The sequence below is a fragment of the Mesoplodon mirus genome (assembly GCF_964341445.2).
Source record: "Mesoplodon mirus genome assembly, chromosome: 5".
Taxonomy (NCBI): Eukaryota; Metazoa; Chordata; class Mammalia; order Artiodactyla; family Ziphiidae; genus Mesoplodon; species Mesoplodon mirus.
In genome coordinates this window covers 4,775,836-4,791,394 of record NC_138980.1, presented here as the reverse complement: position 1 = coordinate 4,791,394, position 15,559 = coordinate 4,775,836, and the positions used below count along the sequence as shown (strand labels likewise).

Here is a 15,559-nt window from a genome sequence, read left to right as displayed (position 1 = left end):
CTCCAGGATAGATCATATCTTGGGTCACAAATCAAGCCTTGGTAATTTTAAGAAAATTGAAATCATATCAAGTATCTTTTCCGACCACAGTGCTGTAAAACGAGATATCAATTACAGGAAAAATGTATAAAAAATACAAACACATGGAGGCTGAACAATACACTATTAAATAACCTAGAGATCACTGGTGAAATCAAAGAGGAAATCAAAAAATACCTAGAAACAAATGACAATAAAAACACAACGACCAAAAACCTATGGGATTCAGCAAAAGCAGTTCTAAGAGGGACATTTATAGCAATACAATCCTACCTCAAAAAACAAGAGAAATCTCAAACAACCTAACCTTACAGCTAAAGCAATTAGAGAAATAAGAACCAAAAAAACCCCAAAGTTAACAGAAGGAAAGAAATCATAAAAATCAGACCTGAAATAAATGAAAAAGAAATGAAAGAAATGATAGCAAAGATCAATAAAACTAAAAGCTTGTTCTTTGAAGAGATAAACAAAGTTGATGAACCATTAGCCAGACTTATCAAGAAAAAAAACAGAAAAGACTCAAATTAACAGAATTAGAAATGGAAAAGGAGAAGTAAGAAGTGACACTTCAAAAATCCAAAGGATCATGAGAGATTACTACAACCAACTATATGCCAATAAAATGGACAACCTGGAGGAAATGGACAAATTCTTAGAAAAGCACAACCCTCTGAGACTGAACCAGGAAGAAATAGAAAATATAAACAGACCAATCACAAGCACTGATATTTAAACTGTGATTAAAAATCTTCCAATAGACGGCGCGGAGCGCGGCGGTGGCGGGAGCGGCGTCGAGTGTCTCCGGTCGCCCGTCTGTGGCCAGGCAGCCAAGCAGCCTAGCAGCCAGTCAGCTCGCCACCGGCGGCCAGGCAGCCAACCATGCTCAACTTCGGCGCTTCTCTCCAGCAGGCTGCAGAGGAAAGAATGGAAATGATTTCTGAAAGATCAAAAGAGAGTGTGTATTCCTGGAACAAAACTGCAGAGAAAAGTGACTTTGAAGCCATAGAAGCACTTATGTCAATGAGCTGCAGTTGGAAGTCTGATTTTAAGAAATACATTGAAAGCAGACCCGTTACTCCAGTGTCTGATATGTCAGAAGAAGAGAATCTGCTTCCTGGTACACCTGATTTTCATACAGTCCCAGCATTTTGTTTGACTCCACCTTACAGTCCCTCTGACTTTGAACCCTCTCAAGTGTCAAATCTGCTGGCACCAGCGCCATCTACTGGACACTTCAAATCATTGTCAGATACTGCCAAGCCTCACATTGCTGCTGCACCTTTCAAAGAGGAGAAGAGCCCAGTACCTGCCCCCAAACTCCCCAAGGCTCAGGCAACAAGTGTGATTCGTCATACAGCTGATGCCCAGCTGTGTAACCACCGATCTTGCCCAGTGAAAGCAGCCAGCATCCTTAACTATCAGGACAATTCTTTTCGAAGAAGAACCCACCTAAATGCTGAGGCTGCAAGAAAAAACATACCTTGTGCAGCTGTGTCACCAAACAGATCCAAACGTGAGAGAGACACAGTAGCAGGTGTTGAAGAGAAAGCAAGTGCTGCACTTTATGACTTTTCTGTGCCTTCCTCAGAGACAGTAATCTGTAGGTCTCAGCCGGTCCCCATGTCCCCACAACAAAAGTCGGTCTTAGTCTCTCCACCTGCAGTATCAACAGGGGGAGTGCCACCTATGCCCGTCATCTGCCAGATGGTTCCCCTCCCTGCAAACAACCCAGTTGTGACAACAGTCGTCCCCAGCACTCCACCCAGTCAGCTGCCAGCCGTCTGCCCACCTGTTGTATTCATGGGCACTCAGGTGCCCAATGGCGCCGTCATGTTTGTTGTACCCCAGCCCGTTGTTCAGAACCCAAAGCCTCCAGTGGTGAGCCCAAATGGCACCAGACTCTCTCCCATTGCCCCTGCTCCAGGGTTTTCTCCTTCAGAAGCAAAAGTCACTCCTCAGATTGACTCATCAAGGATAAGAAGTCACATCTGTAGCCATCCAGGATGTGGCAAGACATACTTTAAAAGTTCTCATCTGAAGGCCCACATGAGAACGCATACAGGAGAAAAACCTTTTAGCTGTAGCTGGAAAGGTTGTGAAAGGAGGTTTGCCCATTCAGATGAACTGTCCAGACACCGACGAACCCACACAGGTGAGAAGAAATTCGCCTGTCCCGTGTGTGACCGGCGGTTCATGAGGAGCGACCATTTGACCAAACATGCCCGGCGCCATCTGTCAGCCAAGAAGCTACCAAACTGGCAGATGGAAGTGAGCAAGTTAAATGACATTACCCTACCTCCAACCCCTGCTCCCACACAGTGACAGACGGATGGCGAAGAATCAGACTAACTTTGGTCACAGCCAGAAGCCAGTGGTGATATAAAAATGCCTCCACTGCAAGTCTGTGGCCCTCCAGTGCGGGCTGCAAGCAGAAGCCCCACGGCCTGGGGAGAAGGCCCAGCCTGGGTTAGATGGTAAGAAGTGCTACGGCCTCAGGCAGCTCAAAGAGTGGCAGGACTCATTTCTTACCACGTAAGAGAGATGAGAAAGTTTTTATTCCTTTCAATATCTTTTGAAGGTTTCAGGTGAGGTCAGCCCAACCACAGGTAGCACAGATTTTGAATTTGTGTGCACAATTTATTACTTTACTTTCACCATTTATACTTGAGACCAACTTTTCAATGTGATTCTTCAAAAGCACTGGTTTCAAGAGTATAGAGACTGGAAGTAAACTTTACGGTACAGAGATGGAGATGTAAAATTGATTTGTATTATCGCGAATATTATTATCCTTTCCTAGAGTTATCTTGTTTACTATTCTTAGTCTTTCCATTCAACTTCGTGGACATGGTTGTTAAATATATCTAGAACTAGCATTTTTACACTAGTTGCTGACGTTTGGAATTGAGCAACTGTATATTGCTGAAGAGGTCCCAAAGAATTGGAATCCTCATTAATTTAATTGCTTTGAAGTGTAGCTTCAGGGTTTTTTTTTTTTTTTTGCGTTTTTGTTTTAAAAGTTTAACAAATGACTATAACTAGGCATTTTATTATGCTTTGAACCTTAGTTGGCTGCAGTTCCCTGTGTAGATTTGAAAATTGTATACCAATGTGTTTTCCGTAGACTCTAAAATACACTGCACTTTGTTTCGAAAAAAAATTGAAGACGAAAACACATATTGTAAAGAAGGGATATTAAGGATTTTAGATAACTCCTTCAAAAAGATGGCTTAGGTCATCAGTAAAGTACCCTTATGTTATGAGGATATAACATGTGCTTTATTGAATTAGAAAGTGAGTGAACATTATTCACAAGTGGACAAATGTCCTGTTAATTTATAGGAGTTTTTTTTGAGGGGGGAGGGAATGTCAAAGTAGATAGGTAGAAAAATAATTAGGACATTCACTTTTGTTAGCAGTATTTCTGTTATATTCTGTTTTGTATAGTGGTTGATATATACAGTGGTGAAACAAAAGTCAGTTGTTTAAAATATATAGTGAAGAACGTCATTATGTCTTTCCATTTAACATTTTTCTCTATATTGGGTGTAGATTCCTGCCATCAAAACTTTGGACCCTTGGAAAACAAAAAAGAATTTTCTTTTAATAAAAAAAATCCTTGTGATTTACAATTTGCACAATATTTCTTTTGTACTTTATATCTTGTTTACAATAAAGAATTTCCTCTGGTATAAAAAAAAAATCTTCCAATAAACAAAATCCCAGGACCAGACAGCTTCACAGGTGAATTCTATCAAACATTTAGAGAAGAGCTAACACCTATCCTTCTCAAACTCTTCCAAAATATAGCAGAGGGAGGAACACTCCCAAACTCATTCTACAAGGCCACCATCACCCTGATACCAAACCAGACAAAGATGTCACAAAGAAAGAAAACTACAGGCCAATATCTCTGATGAACATAGATGCAAAAATCCTCAGCAAAATACCAGCAAACAGAATCCAACAGCACATTAAAAGGGTCATACACCATAATCAACTGGGGTTTATCCCAGGAATGCAAGCATTCTTCAGTATATACAAATCAGTCAATGTGATACACCATATTAGCAAACTGAAGGATAAAAACCATATGATCATCTCAATAGATGCATGAAAAGCTTTTGACAAAATTCAGCACACACTTATGGTAAAAACCCTCCAGAAAATAGGCATAAAGAGAACTTACCTCAATATAATGAAGACCATATATGACAAACCCACAGCCAACATCGTCCTCAATGTTGAATGACTGAAACCATTTCCACTAAGATCAGGAACAAGACAAGGTTGTCCACTCTCCCCACTATTCAGTGTACTTTTGGAAGTTTTAGCCATATCAATCAGAGAAGAAAAAGATATAGATGGAATCAAAATGAGAAAAGAAGAAGTAAAGCTGTCACTGTTTGCAGATGACATGATACTATACATTGATAATCCTAAAGATGCTACCAGAAAACTACTAGAGCTAGTCAATGAATATGGTAAAGTAGCAGGATACAAAATTAATGCACAGAAATCTCTTACATTCCTATACACCAATGATGAAAAATCTGAAAGAGAAATTAAGGAAACACTCCCATTTACCATTGCAACAAAAAGAATAAAATACCTAGGAATAAACCTACCTAAGGACACAAAAGACCTGTATGCAGAAAACTGTAAGACACTGATGAAAAAAATTAAAGATGATACAAACAGATGGAGAGATATACCATGTTCTTGGATTGGAAAATCAACATTGTGAAAATGATTATGCTTCCCAAAGCAATCTTCAGATTCAGTGCAATCTCTATCAAGCTTCTAATGGCATTTTTCACAGAATTAGCACAAAAAGTTTCACAATTTGTATGGAAACACAAAAGACCCCGAATAGCCAAAGCAATCTTGAGAAAGAAAAATGGACCTGGAGGAATCAGGCTTCTGGACTTCAGACTATACTACACAGCCACAGTAATCAAGGTAGTATGGTACTGGCACAAAACCAGAAATATAGATCAATGGAACAGAATAGAAAGCCAAGAGATAAACCCATGCACCTATGGTCACCTTATTTTTGATAAAGGAGGGAAGAATATACAATGGAGAAAAGACAGCCTCTTCAATAAGTGGTGCTGGGAAAACTGGACAGCTACATGTAAAAGAATGAAATTAGAACACTCCCTAACACCATACACAAAAATAAACTCAAAGATTAAAGACCTAAATGTAAGGCCAGACCCTATAAAACTCTTAGAGGAAAACATAGGCAGAACATTCTATGACATAAATCACAGCAAGATCCTTTTTGACCCACCTCCTAGAGAAATGGAAATAAAAACAAAAGTAAACAAATGGGACCTAATGAAACTTTAAACTTTTGCACGGCAAAGGAAACCATAAACAAGCCGAAAAGACAACCTTCAGAATGGGAGAAAATATTTGTAAATGAAGCAACTGACAAAGGATTAATTTCCAAAATTTACAAGCAGCTAATTCAGCTCAATATTAAAGAAACAAACAACCCAACCCAAAAGTGGGCAGAAGATCTAAATAGACATTTCTCCAAAGAAGATATACAGATGGCCAAGAAGCACATGAAAGAATGCTCAACATCACTAATCATTAGAGAAATGCAAATCAAAACTACAATGAGATATCATCTCACACCCATCAGAATGGCCATCATCAAAAAATCTAGGAACAATAAATGCTGAAGAGGGTGTGGAGAAAAGGGAACCCTCCTGCACTGCTGGTGGGAATGTAAATTGATACAGCCACTATGGAGAACAGTAAGGAGGTTCTTTAAAAAACTAAAAAACTACCATATGACTCAGCAATCCCACTACTGGGAATATACCCTGAGAAAACTATAATTCAAAAAGAGTCATGTACCACAATGTTCAGTGCAGCTCTATTTACAATAGCCAGGACATGGAAGCAATCTAAGTGTCCATCTATAGATGAATGGATAAAGATGTGGCACATATATATACAGTGGAATATTACTCAGCCATAAGAAGAAATTAAATTGAACTATTTGTAGTGAGGTGGATGGACCTAGAGTCTGTCATACAGAGTATAGTACATCAGAAAGAGAAAAACAAATACCATATGCTAACAGATATATTGGAATCTAAAAAAAAAAAAAATTGGTTTGAAGAACCTAGGGGCAGGACAGGAATAAAGGCACAGACATAGAGAATGGACTTGAGGACACGGGCTGGAGGAAGGGTAAGCTGGGATGAAGTGAGAGAGTGGCATGGGCATATACACACTACCAAATGTAAAATAGATAGCTAGTGGGAAGCAGCCGCATAGCACAGGGAGATCAGCTCCATGTTTGTGACCACCTAGAGGGGTGGGATAGGGAGGGTGGGAGGGAGACGCAAGAGGGAGGACATATGGGGATATATGTATATGTGTAGCTGATTCACTTTGGTATAAAGCAGAAACTAACACACCACTGTAAAGCAATTATACTCCAATGAAGATGTTAAAAAAAATACAGATTGCACAGTTTATTGGAAGAAAAAATTTTAAGACTAATCATAGAAGTATTGTCAAGAATGTGGAGCAACTAGAACACTCTTACACTGCTGCTGGGAATGCAAAATGGAAAAATCTCCTAGTAAAAACTCCAGCAGTTTCTCAAAAAAAAAAAAAGAAAATTAAACATACACCCACTATTTGACCGAGCTACTCCCTCGTAAGTACAGTATTTACCCAAGAGAAAAGAGAAACATGTATCCACACATGTAGAGAAATTCAGAGCAACTTTATTTATAATAGCCCCAAACTGGAAACCACCCAAACATCCATCAACAAGTAAATAAACCAATTGTGGTATATCCATGCAGCAAAAAGGAACAAATTACTGATACACACTAGATAGATGATTATCAAAATAATTATGTTGAGTAAAAGGAGCCAGACACACATCGCCCACCATCAAAAAACAAAAGAACATCTATACTGTGTAGTTCCATTTATATAAAATTCTAAAAACTGAATCACCTATAAGACAGAAAGCAAATCAGTGGTTTCCTAGAGGAAAGGGGTGGGTAAGGGATGGGGACTTAAAAAGGGGCAAAAGGAAGCTTTGGGGATGATGGATATATTCATCATCTTGGTTGCAGTGATGCTTTCATGAATGTATAGTATGTCAAAATCATTAAATTGTATAATTTACATATACATAGTTTATTACACATTAAATCCCAGTAAAACTTTAGAAAAATTAAGTGAATAAGATGTTTCAGTTCTATGTCCTTTAGCTCCCTTTTCCCATGTGAGGGGCTGCCACCCAATGGGGAGCATCTGCTTCTAACTCTGTAGTGCTAACTGCAGTGGCCACAGGACTGCCTGCTTCCTTTAGTGACAACTCAGTGTGGCCTCCTGGCCTCTGTCATCTCTAGGAAGTCTCTGCTGGTACAGTCATTCAGTGGTCAGCCCATCCACAAAAAACTGAAAATCAACACTTACTTAGAATTTGCACATCAGTGACAATAGTGGCCTCATCTTGGGTAATCTTCATCATTAAGTACGGATTGAGTTACACCAATAACTTTAAAGTCAAGGCATAGCCTGGAGGTCACATAAGACCCTATCTGCTAAAACATAGTGTCTGAACACATCTTTCACTTCCACAGGAACTTACAACACATCCCGGAGTTTCATTTCACATCTTTATTTGTAGCCCTGATTACATGTCTTTGAAAGCTTATCTATTTTGACTTTTCATCGCCTCTTTCCTAACCAAGAAACAATAAAATCCTGAGCCACGTAAAAACCGTGATTCATCAAAACATTTATTTCCCAGCAACCTTCTTCTCAGGTCTAAGTTTAACAAGCAATCGAGAGTTAGAAATTTATGTGGATGGTGTTCGGGAAGATGATGATGCTGTTTGACAGATTTTTGTCATCATGCTGTCAGTTTTCTCTATGTCTGTATATATTTAACAGAAAATGGCTGTAACATATACTATATGTGAGAGACTACCATAGAAATTACCACAAACTTTGGATTCAGATCTGAACTCAAAGCCCCTTTGTATAATTTCCTAGTTGTGTGACTTATGGCAAGTTTCTTATCTTTTGTGAACTTCAGGTTTCTCTTTTGTAAAGTGAGATGATTGTTTTGTAAGGGTTTAGTAAGATATTTTCTTTAAGGAACTTTATAAATTAAGAAACCATAGTATAGTCATTCAGATCACGGAATCTGAAGCCAGGCAGTCTACATTTCAATCCTGACCTTGCCACTTCTTTTGTAGTACTCTGTGCCTCAGTTTCTTCATCTGTAAAAATGAAAATCATAAGAGCACCTACCTCCTAAGGCTGGTATGTGGGTTAAATTCGTTAATACATAGATATAAAACGTTTACACCAGTATCAACACAAGACGAGAACTCAATAAATATTATCTGCCATCAGCATTATTCAGTTATTTGTGATGATCTGTGCCGCATAATAGGTGTTGGATAAATGGTAGGCTTCATTCATTTAAAATCCTCTGCCTCTTTTGGTTTTCAAAACAACTTCTCTGTCCTACAGCCATCCGTTAAGTGCTCCCAAGAAAACCCAAACATTCTTCAGATTACAGTAAGAATGACACTTTTTTCTGTGTGTGCGCGTGTGTTGCTTAGCAAAGCAAATAAAACAATGCCTAATGTGAGATTTTAATTACCATGTGTGTCAGTGATGTTGCTTTGTAAATCAGAGTTAATTAATTCTGAGCACTTGCTACTTCTTCAGTCCTCCTACCAGCTCAGGAGCAAGTGTGCTATTTTCTGTGTCAACAACAAGGGTTCTTCTAGAAAGGGTATTCAGAAAAAGCAGGGTGCCATCTCCACAAGAGCACTTTCAAGACTGGGAATTTAGACTTATACTGAGTTCCACCTAAGGTATGTTTCCCAGAAAAGGGCAAGATGTTTCCTCACTGTGATGTTAGACAGGGCACAGCCTCCTCCAGCAGCACTTTTTGGCCTTATCCTTCAGAAAATGGTCCAAACTTTTTGAATCAATGATTTTGTCTTAATCCTTTAACGCACTCCTTCATATAACGGATTCAGTTATTTATTTGGCTGTTATGTGAAATGGTACTTTATTTATCTAAATGCATGTTTTTCAAACTTACAATGTTTACTCACAACTAAGTCTTGCATGGAAACATAATTCATAAAGCAGACCATGAGAGGAGCTGAGGAGTGTAGGTTGAAAACACAAACCAGTGGCCACCCAACCAAACCCCACACACACTCCTGTCCCCTACACCTGCCCTTGCAGTACTTCCAAGAAATCCCGTATGTTTTTCAGATCACATTTTGGAATCTTCGGTCCTAAAGTACACTTTTTCATTAAGTTTTCCAAAACACTTCTTCATCACTGTATTTGTGTATTTCACGAAAAGCCCACCATTCCTTTGATTTTCCTGGTTGGGCTTCTGTCCATTTCAATCACGTTGCCTTTAAGCTGCCTCCTTTCCAAAGGGATAAAGCTGACATGTTTCAACCAACCAAAAAGCGCTTCCTCCTCTCCTGCCATCATTCTCCTCATCATGGTAATGATTAAGAAGAAGGAGATAGACTGACGTTTTCAAGATTCTTTCTTCTGGAAAGAGACAAGCAAAACTTTGGGATGATTGAAGTCCATGAAATCATCATGGAGCTGGAAATTCCTCACTAATGGATCTTTTTATTGGGGGGAGGGGTCTTGAAGCTTGACCATAGAGATACACGCAGAGTAGGAGAATTTATTGCTGAGGCAACTACAGCTCAAAACTAGAAATTGCTTTACAAGAGATTGAGTGACTAAACAAAGGTGATAAAACTACAAATGTATATTACTCATCAGTCTTGCAATGGCAAAACTATGACATGTATGCCCCCACTCCCACCTCTAATGCCCAAGGTAAAGATCCCTGATGATTGTAGCATAGGTGCAGCCTCAGAATCCTTCACAACACAGCAGTCCAGGCAATAATTACATATTAATTAATCAGCATTGGCATGTGATTGGAAGTCTCTCTGCTGATCAGTACTGATCTAGCCCAACCACCAGATTTCACTTATAGAAATAGAAGCCCAGAGGGTGGACAATTTGCCCAATATCACACAGCTAATTAGTGGTGGATAGCCATGCCCTTTCACCAACACAACTCTCAGTCCATTACACTGAACATACTAAAACACTTGTTGAGCTCTGAGAATTCCTGTGTTCTTACCCCCTGTGTCCATATATAGGGAGCTAAGAGCATCTCCTAGCTTTCTTTCAGTCCTAAAGTTGTTTCACAGTGTTTGTTCCCCTGTAGCTTTTCAGAATTTATGTCAGTAATGCCAGATATTGGAGGCAGCATCTTGCAAAAGTTAAGAGCACGGGCTTTGCCTGACCAGTTCAAACTAGGCTGATGTTCCTGCCTTGCTATTTACTTGCTGCATGATATCCAGAATGCAGTCTAACCTCTTTGAAGCTCAGTTTCCTCCTGCATAGGACAAATACTCACCTCACAGGGATGCTCTGAGATTAAATCAGATTCTGAGATTAAATGCTCTGAGGTTAAATCAGATTCTGTATGTGAAAGTGCATAGCACAGGGCCCAGAACATCATAGGTACATATTTACCTGGAAGAGTTTTCCTTTCTTCTTTTCCCTCCCTTCCTTTTTCCCCTTTCTCTTTTCTTCATATTTGATTCTACAAGTTATTAACTCCTTGACCTTGGGCAAGGAGCTTAACCTTTCTGAGTTTCTTTCTTCATTTTTAAAACAAGAATCACATTAGTACTGACCAAACTGGCTTGCTGTGGAAACTAAATGGGATTAGAGCAGCAGTAGCAAACTCGATTCACAGTATGAGTATGGACTCCATACAGAGAATCTTCTAGAATACTTACCAGCTTTCTTGCACTTAAATGTCTAACCTCAGAGGCTTTTTCCATGAATATTTATATTATGGCCATTGGAGGTAGGATGCAAAGGAGGTGGCTAATATCAGAAGGCCCAGCTGTCTCTTGAGAGGGAGTCCTTTCATGGTGGGTAGGATAGTCTTGGATTTCAAGTTTGAAAACTTGAATTTTCATGAAGCCTGTCATGAACTTGCTCTGTGACCTTTGGCAGGTCGTTTAGCCTCTCTGGACATCAGGGTAATCCACCATGCCCACATCATAGCATTGGCAGCCCAAATGAGAAACGACCCAGGGAAATCTAAAGGAAGGAATCATATTTTTTCTTTTTTCTGGAAGAAAAAACGAGGGGGACCTATCCCCGTGGAGTTGCAATTGGCTCTAGTTTATCTTTCCCTTTCTCTTACATGCACAAATGACTTTTTATGTGAAGATCTTCTTTTTTAATTTAAGATTGGATATGTGGCTGCCCTACTTAGAGTTTAAGCTGTCTCTGAGCAGCTGTCTTTAACTCCTACACATGTAGCCAATTAAAGGATGCACACTGATCCTGGGCCTCCAAGAATCTTCTTCTGATCTTTACAGCAAAGACTTTGTGTACAGAGGGTCCCTGAATTATTAGATGGAATGACCTAGTTCAACCACGAAAAAATTTGAAACACACCTTTCCTACCACAAACAGACACACAGGCATGTGTGCACACATGTACACAAACACTTCTTTCTCCAGACCCCTTGTATCAAACAATTCAGAATTCCTCCTGCCGAGCCTCTGTAGGGCTCCAGAGTGACAACCAAGAGGATGGCACCAGTGACAGTGTCAGTTCTGATGGATCATTTTGATCAGCAGAAAAGAGTTTCTAGAATGGAATGCAAGCACTGGGTAACTGAGAATGAGTCCTTTGGGCTATTAGGTATCTAGTAGACGGCAAGATAAATCCTCATCTTTTGCTAGTTATAGAAAAAGAGATATATTTTTCGCCTACAAAGAAAGTGAAAGGACTAGACCGTTATCAGTTACCATGGCAACACAGCTCCACTACTGCTCAGTGCATCCTGTCACTGTAGAAGACTTGAGGGAAAAAAGAAAATAACACCAAGCTTCTCTCTGTTTTTTGTTAAATATTTTGAAGTGACATTTCATGGCATGAGCCTGAAACAACTTTTTCTAAGAAGAAAGGACAGGAGAACCTGAGAGGGAGATAAAGGGGGAATGCAAAGCCTGGAGGACGCCGGGGACATGTTTGAGAGGAGCTAGCTGTTTACTGATGTGTTCAGTACCAATGAAACTGAGAGGGAAGGAAAAGAAAGTAATAAATATTTATTGAGTGCCCACCACATGCCTGGTGTGGTGCCTAATAATGAACAGTCTGCAACCTCCCAGAACTCTCTGTCTGAAAGAGAAAGACAACTAAACAAGCAATTAAAATATAAGGAGCAGATTATTCCAGGGCACAAGTACGGGGGCAATGGGAGTGTGTGGCAGGTGGCACTGACACTGGTGTTTTTTTAGGGGGCAGGAAGAGGGAAGGGGGTAGAATTCCCTGTGTGTAATGGAGCTACCCCTCCCAGGCATTTCTTTTCCCACTCACATAAGGTAATGAATAAATAAGCACAGTCCCCAAATATGGTTACTTAACTTGTGCTCCCTCCAGCCAGTGCAGTAAATTACTCCTAGAGTAACAGAAAGAACATGGATTGGATTCAGACTACCTCGATTCAACACTGACACTTACTAGGTATGCAGTCTTGGTTCAGTCATTAAACTTCTGAGAGTGTCTATTTCCTCATCTGTATTTATCTGGAAGATGATGAGGATCCATGATAGTGGTTTGTTCAGTGTAGTTTTTGGTTATTTCTTTATTTGGTTGCATCAGGTCTTAGTTGTGGCAGGCAGGCTCCTTAGTTATGGCATATGAACTCTTAGTTACAGCATGCATGTGGGATCTAGTTCCCGGACCAGGGATCAAACCCGGGACCCCTGCATTGGGAGGGCGGAGTCTTAACCACTGCGCTACCAGGGAAGTCCCTATGATAGTGTTTTAAGCAGGTTTGTAACATAAAGTTGTGCCGGCAGCAGAGTACAGGATGGTTCTAGAGCCAAACAGTAGTGGTGGAGGGAACGAGGGAGACACTCTAAAGACAAGAGCATGGGTGATGGATTAGATAAGACGAGTGGCAGTGGAGAGGCGTGGATGGATTCTAGAAATTCTATAAGTTAGAACCAACAGAAGTTATTGAACATGAAAGAGAGAGAATTGAAAAATGAAGCCAATTTGTTGGACAACTGAGTGAATGGCATAGCCATTTGCTAAATGATGGTTAGCGATGGAGCCACAGGTTTGGCACCATTTTGGTTGGTTACAAAGTAGCCAAGTTGGTTAAGTCATGTTAAGTTTCTAGAAGGGCACTTGTTGAGCTTTTGTGTGAGACTGGTATGTGGGTTTGCCCAGAGTTTGAAATAGGTCTGGAACACCATGAGGAGATTACACATTTAGCTTAGAACATGATGAGGGATTCTAGAATGAGATCTTGTGTAGACTCCACCGTCAGGTGCATAAGCGCAACCACAGCAGAATAATTCAGAACATCTTCTTACTCTCCATCTTTAATTACAAGCTACATTCCTTCTGCAATCTCCATTACTGCTACCTGCATATGAAAGATTGGAGATCATTTTTAACCTTGGAGAAAGAAGGCCGTTTAATTCCCCTATTGCTCTTTGCCCTGATATCCAGGAACTTAGCTTTTGTGGAGTTCAACAACCTCAGTCAGGTTTGGAGAATGCCAAAGGTGGGACATGTTGAAATGAGATAGAATGTGGCCTAGATGAGTTGTCTCTGGTGGTAGTTGCCCAGTTGGCTGGCTAGAGGATTCCATCTGTGACCCTCACGTGTGCTCACTTACACTCTATTCTCTCTTCCAGCAAACCCAACACTGAACTCATTCTTCTTCCAGGGGTACACAGTCTTGTTCCAAAGGCAGAACTCGTTTCTGCACACAGCCATGCAAGATCTTGGCTTCTGCCATTTTAACTGCCAGGAGTGTACACGAAGTCAGAGGATGTGGATTTGAGACCTAGTGCCACAGTTAGCCGAGGTGTTTATCCTGAGCAAGTTTCTTCATTCTCAGAGAGTTTCCTTCTCTGTGTTGCAGGGATAATAGTGACAAGAGAGGGCCCCATCCCACCTGGTGGCAGTGAGGAATAGCTGAAACAAGACTTGGGAAAGAGGTGTGGAACTGAAACAGGAGTTGGGGGTTGACTCTCGGAGCATGGGGAGGGCAGCTGGATTGTAGAAATAGGAAAAGCGAACCTCCCGCCCCTTCCTTCCTGACTCTCTGGGAGGCATCCCCTCAGGGTAACCTTGAAACTTCTGTAGGAGGGGCCTGAGGTCTGAGAAGATAGAATTCTATGTAGGTAGTGGGGCTATCACTCCCAGGCATTTCTTCTCTCGCGATAAGACAGTAAGTAAATAAACTCTCCACTGCACCTTCACCGTATATCAACCCTCTAAGGTTGCCCTGAGCACAGTCCCCAAATACAGTTACTAAATTTATGCTTCCTGCAGCCAGTAGCAGTAAGTCTCTCCTAGAGTAACAGAAAGAACATGGCTTTGGATTCAGACTACCTAGATTCAGTGCTGACATTTACTAGATGTGCAGCCTTGGTTAAGTCATTTAACTTCTGTGAGTGTCTATTTCCTCATTTGTAACAAAGAGAGATTATCCTTCTCAAATGGTCTTATAAAGATTAGAGATAATTTATGTAAGGTGCCAATCACAGGGTCTAGCCCACAGCAAGCACTCAATAAGCAGTCGCTCCATTCTTTTATTTATAATCACTTATAATAATAAAAAAATAAGAGGATCTACTTCTGCAGACCCTCAGCCCACTGTCTCTCAAACTTTCTATCAATTACTATGGCTGTACAAGGATTTCTCCCCATTCAGAGGGCAGCATCTGGATTCAGTGGTTATGAAACCAGTTGACAACAGAGAGGATTGGGAAAAATCCTGTCTCTGACTCTATCACTATCACTGTGTCTGCTCAGAAATCTCAGCCAGCACTCCTCCCGCTGGCATCTAGAAGTCATTCCTGCATCTCAGAGAAACTTTGCAATAACCAGCTCCCACAAGAGGGGCGTCGGCATCTCTGCAGGCGGAGAGGGTCAGAGCAGGACAGCTAGAAAAATATGTCTGGCTGGGCCCCTGCTCCATGGCACTCCTTCATACCCAGTGGCTGCGTAAAGGGTGGATGAAGGATATTTGGTTTTAATTGGGAAATGCTATCAATTGTCCTAGGCTCATTTAAAAAGCCATTAGTATCAGGAAGTGGACAGATTAGGTAATGAGGAAGAGAAAAGGGAAAAAGCTGTCAGTGCCCTGCTTTGCAGGGACCGAACGGCCTGTCTAAGCTTCACCAGCGAGGGCTGCACTGAATGCTAAGAAGCTACTGGAGTCGATTTTGAGATGCTGAGGAGGGAGAAGAGGTGTCTGGGCCAATTCACACTAAGTCCCTGGCAAGCTTGTTGTTCTCGCAGCCCCCAAAGGTGGTACTGCAGTGATCGGCACTGAGATTTCAGGCAGCTGTTTCTGGCAGCCTGGCAACCGTGCCACCCAGCGGTAACCATATCAACACGTGT

At 40.9% G+C, this 15,559-nt stretch overlaps 1 protein-coding gene across 1 annotated transcript; it reads left to right on the top strand.

Annotated features, from left to right (window-relative positions):
- Positions 1-802: 802 nt before the first annotated feature.
- LOC309805614 (Krueppel-like factor 10) lies at positions 803-3,684 on the top strand. The gene has a single exon (XM_082623674.1). The coding sequence runs from the start codon at positions 919-921 to the stop codon at positions 2,359-2,361; it is 1,443 nt and encodes a 480-aa protein (XP_082479800.1). The 5' UTR covers positions 803-918; the 3' UTR covers positions 2,362-3,684.
- Positions 3,685-15,559: the final 11,875 nt, after the last annotated feature.